Consider the following 7,655-nt stretch of genomic DNA (forward strand, 5'->3'; position numbering starts at 1 on the left):
AGTAGTTAAACTTGTGATGACTGCTGAGTGACCAAGCAATATTCTGATTAGCATTTGATTTTCCAGAAAATCTGTCTATAAAGAGAGACTATTTTTCATAGTGAACTGATAAACTGCATCTTAGTTTTATAAACTGATGTCTGAGAATATGGTTAACATAAGAATGCCTCAGAGAAATGGATCCCTTCTCAACTTGTTGACAAACCGGGTTTGAGTTATTAAAGCTTCTACATGGCTTCATATCACCATAAGAAGCCCATATAAATAAATAACAGGTAACACAAGTAGAATTGGATATCACCTAACTCCCATCGATAAACTATCAAACATGAACAGACAGCACCCAACTTCCATAGCCTAGGAGACAATGACATAATCCTGCCTACAGTCTAAATATCTTCCAAGTTATTCTGGACTCATTTCTGCACTTTGCACTTGACATACAATTAACCAGTAAATGATGTGACTTCTTTCTATACAGTAATTCCCATCATGTATCCATCGACAGGTAAATGCCTAGTAAAAGAAGCAAGACAAAAAGAGTATATATTGTATGGTTCTATAGTGAAAGAAAGCAGATCAGCGGTTTCAGGCTGGGGAGGGAGGAGAGAGTGGGAGAACAGGATAGGGAAGCAGCAAGGGGGGATTACAAAGGAGCATCAGGAAACTTTGGGGGGGTGATAGAGATGGTCATTATCTTGATTTCCGAGATGGTTTCACAGTTAATATACTTACGTCAAAATTCATCCAAAAGGACATTTTAAGTATGTGCAGTTTATTATTTGTCAATTATACCTCAAGAAAGCTGGAAAAAAATGAAGGTTTTTTGTCCTAGGGAAAAATGTCCCCTAATAATAAAACAATAAATCGATGAACCACAAAAAAATCCCTGCTCAATTAAATTTAAACTCCTTTCAATTACTCTTCCCTGTATCTTTCCTGCCTTCTGGAATTAAGCTTCTTGACTACCATTAATACAAAGTGCCTTTATCTTAAAGCTGCTCATTTCCCATAAACTCTTTGTTTTTTCCTCCCTTTACTACCTTTTCCCGAGCATACCTGGGGACTTATTTTTGGGCCTCTTAGAACTCCTTCTTCTACAATGAATTGGATCATATTTGTTTTAGTGCTTTAAACGTTTACAAAAGTATTTCCATCTTCTATTTTTTAAACCAATTCTAAAAAGTAGACTCCTATAAAGTACATATTTTTAGCACACCCATTTTACAGACAGAAAAAAGAACTGAGGCTGAGAGATCAAATACATACATATACACACATATATATATCTACACACACACACACACACACACACACACACACGTTGCTCAAGATAAGAGTAAATGGTCAATTCTGAGCCACATACAAATCTGTGGGCCCCAAGCACATGTTGTCTCCTCAGCACCTTGCCATCTTACCACCCTTGACTTTAGTCATCATGTACCTGCAGGTGATGTCCTAGTCCACACTTTCAACTGTCTATTCACCACCTTTATATTATCTACAAACTTCTTCTTGGAAATCAAGAAAGATGGTGAAAACAGCCCCAAAATGTCAGGAACTGAATTGAACATATTTCCCACAGATTTTCACATCAACTGTCCCTTTGTTTTCAGTGGTTTTGGAGGTGGCCTTGCGGTCTTTGCCCTCAGATTCTGGGAGGTAATCTACGTCTAAGATAGGAATGTTTTTGTTCAGGGCGCGTGTGTGTGTGTGTGTGTGTGTGTGTGTGTGTGTGTGTGTGTGTGTGTGTGTGTGTGTGTGTGTGTGTGTGTGTAGCAGACCACACCCCATAGTCGTAAATTGGCGGCTGGCCATCCCAAAGACCAACCCTGTGTTTTAGGGTGGGGACTTTAGATTGCTCAGTATCATCTGACCTAAAGACTGAGCTCAATCATGTGGCCACCAACCAGTCAATCAATGACTACATAAAGAAGCTCCAATAAAAACTCCAGAATTCAAAGCTCAGGTGCACTTCCCTGGTTTGCAATACTTGGTGCTTACTGCCACACATATATGCTGGGAGAGTAACATGTCCTGAGGACAACAAAAGCTTTGTTTGAGAACCTTCCCAGATTCTGCCTTATGTATCTCTTCTTTAATCAATTTTAATCTGCATACTTTCCTGATAATAAACTGAGTATGATAGCTTTCAGTGAATTCTGTGAGTTCTTCTGTTAAACTATCAAACCTGAGAGTGGTACTGGGAAACCCCCAAATATGCAGGTGGTGTCAGAAGTGAGAACAGTCTTGCAAACTGTGCCCTCAAACCTCGCAGTTTGGCTAATTCCAGGTACCTACCTAATTTATCACAAAATCCTACCAATTCTTTTAAAATAAAGACTCAGACTCAACACCTCTACATGATATTCATAGACAGTAGATCAATAGAAGAGTATTTTCCAACTGTGGCCTACAGTGCCCAGGATTTCTTTAGGGGCTTCTTTGGGAATCAGAGTGGAAGCTTTGGAATCTGTCCAATTACTTATTAAGTGACCTCAAGCAAATTATTTAAATTTTCTAAACCTCACTTTTGAAACTGCAGGTAGTAATATCCACCATCTAAAATAATTGTGAAGATTCCATCTAAAGTAATTGTGAAGATTAAGACAGAAAAGATGAGAGAAAGCTTAATCCACCTCCTGGCACACAGCAGATCTACACAAATTGTAAATAATCTCTTCAGTTAATTATAAAACACCACATTGGTCTTTTGTCTATAGTTTCTCCCATTCAACTCCATACAGGATGATCTTTTCCAAACCCCTTTCTCATCATGTTACCATAATATTCAACTATAATAGTTCACAATCACATCTAGATCATATCAGGTATGCCTGATCATATCAGAATGCCTGGCTGGCTATTAAGCATGACTATAGTCCCAGGTTCTGGAATAATCCTGAAAGCTAAAAAGATCGACCAACTGCATCTCCTAAATTTTTCCTAATGTTATCCCTTGATTCTCATCAAGGTCCTTCTGTTAAATCTTAAGTGCCTACCTCCTACTTGGTCCCAGAAATATCTTGCCTCACTCTGTCCCCTACCCTCTAATCTGGACTGTCTCCTCTCAGATAATCCACATCCATTTCTTCCTTTGGGACAGAGTACCCTAACCCACAGCTTCCTAACCAGAATGCATGTGCCTTGAATGGTTATAGTATGTCAGGGACATTGATCCCCTTGTCCTCCAGTCAGGCTTTTGGTTATGAGCAGTTTATGTCAATGAACCACACAATTACCATTTTTTATGTATGCTATGATGTGAAAAAGACTGTGAAGCAGTGACCTAACTTCCCCTTACATAAATTCACTTATTTACTTATCAAAATGGCATAATTTTTCACTAACTTCCCTGCTGGGTAGATGACAGTAAGTTATTTGTAGGAAAGAATGTGGAAACATGAGTTATTAAGACTACTCTAATTCTGTAGCCTTGGGCAAGTCACAATTGTTCTAAGACTCAGTGTCTTCAGGGATAAAATGTATATATGCACATAAGTAGGGGGATTGGCTCCAGGACACCCTGCAGATACCAAAACCCAAAGATGTTCATGTACCTTATATAAAATGGCATAGTATTTGCCTATAACCTCTATACATCTTCTCAAGTACTTTAAATCACCTCTAGATTACTTATAATACCTAATACAATGTAAATGCTATGTAAATAATTGTAAATTCAATGCAAGTGCTATGCAAATAGTTGTCACGTGTGCAGCAAATGGAAGTTTTTTGGAGCTTTCTGGAATTTTGAGAGTATTTTCAATCTACAGTTGGTTGAACCCACAGATGCAAAACTCAGGGATACAGCAAGCCGACTGTATATGCACACCTCTCAAGCTAGTTGTGGGGCTGAACATCTACAACAAGCATGTGAAAATTCAAAATGCTAGGTACCAGTTATCATTAGTAATAAAGGCTCCTTGAGTTAACTGGGTAACAGTATGATCCATATGCTGAAAACAATTCAAACTGAGAAGGTTCAGAGCTTAATTCTGGCCCCCCAAATCATCAGGTCTTTTATTTGTTCAACTCCACTTTTAAGCTTCCCAGAACTGCTGTGAAATACATTCCTAGGAAACCAATTTGGGTAATTTTGGCATTAGCAGCTAATTTTTCCACCACTACCTAAGTATGAAGAAATCTTCCAGACTGGGTAATTTACTATTATGCTTCATCTTTCCAAGTCTGAAACTGTTCCAAACTTCCACCATAGTTTTTTTTTTTTTGGCTGCGCTGGGTCTTTGATGCGGTGCGTGGGCTTAGTTGCATGTGGGATCTTCGTTCCCTAACCAGGGATCAAACCCATATCCCCTACATTGGTAGGCAGATTCTTAACCACTGAACCGCCAGGGAAGTCCCCAAAACTTCCATCACAGTTTTTAATTGCCCTCAAGATTTACACCTGAATTATGAACATCTGTTTACCTATTTACAATCCCAAAGTCCTCCCTGTGAAATTCCTCCTGTGAAGATTTCCAAAGGGCATATTTACTAAAGTGGTAATAAATAACATTATTTTGACCTGGAGACGCTTAGAAATGGCAAGGAGTCAAAAGGTAATGTGTCAGGCTTACTGCCTCCTGAGCTGTCAATTACCTGATAGGAGAGTGGCTGATTGAAAAGAAAAGACCCTTTGGAAGAATCAATAATTAAGTAATGAGGCACTGTAGTCACAGGGGATCCAAAGAAATCTACAAAGGGTTGGGACACTTAGATATACTGTCAGCATATTATGAGACTGCCTACCTCTCCAAGGTCATCTCCTGCCTCCACAGGCTTCCCTGCTCCCTTCCCTTTTATATGAACCTTAAGCTCCAGCCAAACCGAACTTCCTGCAGTGTGCCATGTTCTTCCACAATTCTTTGACTTGGCTCACACTATCCTTTTGCCTCTATACCCTTCGCTTCCTCTTCGTCTGGCCAACTCCTACAATTCTTTCAGTATCCACTAGACTGCAAGTTTCCTGAGTGTACAAATCATAAAGTTTTGCTAGAGCTATATCTTAAGGGCCTAGCAAAGTAGGAACTACAATACATTAGTAGATGAACAGAAGCTCAAAAAAGCTTGCCTGAGAAGCACAGCAGCTCTGCCTCACTCCTTCCCAACACACACACACACACACACACACACACACACACACACACACACACGGTTGACTGCCCCTTTTCAATGTCCCATGATATCCCGTGATTAATTCTATCATACCATTTTTCACATGTACTATATAATTATCCGTGAATTCCATGAGGGCAAGTATGGTAAGATGATGTAATCCTTTATCCCAGAACTTTGCACCGTGCTTGAGACACGTGGGGGGCGGGGGAAGGCTCTATAAATGTTTGTTGTATGAATAACTACATGCATATGCTAGAGTGCCCGAGAATACGTGAGCCTTCCTCCAGCCCGCGTCCCATCCAGACCATCTCTGCGCTCCTAGCGCGCGTCCTGCCCCCGTTTCCTCCTCCAATGAAGCTGCTGCAGAGCCCTCCTTCGCAACTCCCCATATACACAGCCCCTGCCCGCTCTGGCCAATTAAAGTCCAACTGCTGCGCCCTCCATCGGCGGACCCAGGCCCCCTTCTCGAGCTCCGTACGAACTGTGTGGAGGCAGACGATGGAACCGCGGCCCACGACGCGGCGGGAAGGCTGGTCCGGCCGGGCTCCCACCTGCTAGGGCGCCGCCGAAGCCTCCGTGCGCGCCGTGCGGCAGCACCGGGGAGAGCGGGCTCCCACGCGGCCGGTCCTCAGCATCCGTACCTCCCCCGAGGTGCGAGCTCCAGGCTGGCCCCTGCCCCTCCACCGTCAACCCCAAGCTCTGGCCGCCCCTTCTTCGGGCCCGGGCCCGGGGTGTGCAGCCCAAGCCAGTGCGTGGGTCCCTGGCCGGGGACGGGGGCTGGGGCTCCGAGGCACCGGCCCGCGACCCCGCGGCCTCCGCCACTGGCCTCGGCCCTCAGTCTCCAGACCCCAGCGTCCCGCCGGGTTCCCGGGGCGGCTGACCGGCGGAGCGAGAACCCGCGGCGCAAAGCGCACTGACCTGAAAGTGCAGCGCCATCTTCCCGGGGGGCGGCGCCAGTCGGCGCCCCGAGCGCCCGAGGGGAGGGAGCGTAGGCGGGCGCCGCAGAAGCCCCAGTAGCCCGCTGGGTCCCTGCGCCACTCGCTACCTCGCTTGTCGCCTCGGCCGAGCTGCCTTCGCGTTCGAAGCTCCGGACTGGGCGGGGTTGACGGGGAAGGACGGGGTGACGGAGGCGGCGCGCTCGGGGCCAGCGGAGAGGGGCGGGGCCGGGGGCCAGGAATCTCAACCGCCACCACCCCCATCACCCCTCCCCGTTCTCATGCTTCAACTTCCTCAGGTGAGTCGTGACTTCAGACCTCCGGCCCTTGAGGCAACCACCACCACCCAACTGTCAGCCATGACCCCTGACCTTACATCTCCCACAGACTCTCTTGACCTCTAACCCCTAGAGCATAGTTATTGCCCACGCCTTCTAACTCCCCCATCTCCACATCTTTTCTTGTCCCCTAACACCCACTTGCCAATGACAGATCAGCCATAACCTTTGACTCCTACATGCCAGCTGCTGTCCTTGATCCCTGACTCCCAGAACCCAGCTTTCATTTTTTTAAAAAACTTTATTTTGGTTAAAATTAAACTGACAGTATCTTCTACATATTGCTAAGTTATAAAATTCTAGTTCACTTCTTGTCTAGATCTCATTTAACATGAACTTATATTTTACACTGAATGATTCCATTGGAATGAGAATTTATTTGAGGAGAAGTAGGCCAAAGTCACTCCTTTCTGAAAGGAGTTCCTCTTGAAGTTTGACACTTCCAGTTGGGGTCATTGTACTTTAGTGTGAAAAATTCCTTTAATACCTCTTATAGTTCATGTTTACTACTGGCAGATTCTCTCAGCTTTTGTTAACATGAAAACGTCTTTATTTCACTTACATTTTTAAAGGATAGTTTTGTTGGGTATAGAATTCTATTTTGGCTTTTTAAAATTTTTTTGAGCATTTAAAAAATGCCTTTCTTGGGCTTCCCTGGTGGTGCAGTGGTTGGGAGTCCGCTTGCCGATGCAGGGGACACGGGTTCGTGCCCCGGTCCGGGAAGATCCCACGTGCCGCGGAGCGGCTGGGCCCGTGAGCCTTGGCCGCTGAGCCTGCGCATCCGGAGCCTGTGCTCCGCAACGGGAGAGGCCACAACAGTGAGAGGCCCGTGTACCGCAAAAAAAAAAAAAAAAAAAAAATGCCTTTCTCTTGATTTCTGGTTACCATTGTTTCTGTTCAGAAATTAGCCATCAGTCTGATTGCTGCTCCTCTGAAGGTAATATGTCTCCTTCTCCCACCCCTGGCTGCTTTAAAATTTTTCTCTTTCTTTTGGTCTTTAGCAGTTTGAGTGTGATATAACTCTGTGTGTGTGTGTGCTCCTGCTTGGGGTTCATAAAGCTTCTTAAATATGAGATCTGATGGGTTTTTTTTATCAATGTCTGAAAATTCCCAGTCAGTATTTCTTTAAATACTGTTTCTGTCCCTTTCTCTCTCTCTTCTCCTTCTGAAACCCCAAGTACGTGTGTGTTAAACCTTTTAGAGTTTTCCATATGTCTCTTATACTTTTTTCTGTATATTTTGTCTTTTTTCCTTGTCATGC

General features: G+C 44.1%; 1 protein-coding gene across 1 annotated transcript in view; it reads right to left on the reverse strand.

Annotated features, from left to right (window-relative positions):
* Positions 1-6,155, reverse strand: part of RANBP17 (RAN binding protein 17) — a 315,725-nt gene extending 309,570 nt beyond the window's left edge. Inside the window, exon 1 of the mRNA XM_060008404.1 lies at positions 6,040-6,155. Coding sequence (XP_059864387.1) covers positions 6,040-6,057 — 18 coding nt within the window. The 5' untranslated portion in view covers positions 6,058-6,155. The remainder of the gene's footprint in view (positions 1-6,039) is intronic.
* Between the last annotated feature and the right edge of the window lie 1,500 nt (positions 6,156-7,655).

This window comes from Delphinus delphis, chromosome 3, assembly GCF_949987515.2.
Source record: "Delphinus delphis chromosome 3, mDelDel1.2, whole genome shotgun sequence".
NCBI classification, from domain to species: Eukaryota; Metazoa; Chordata; class Mammalia; order Artiodactyla; family Delphinidae; genus Delphinus; species Delphinus delphis.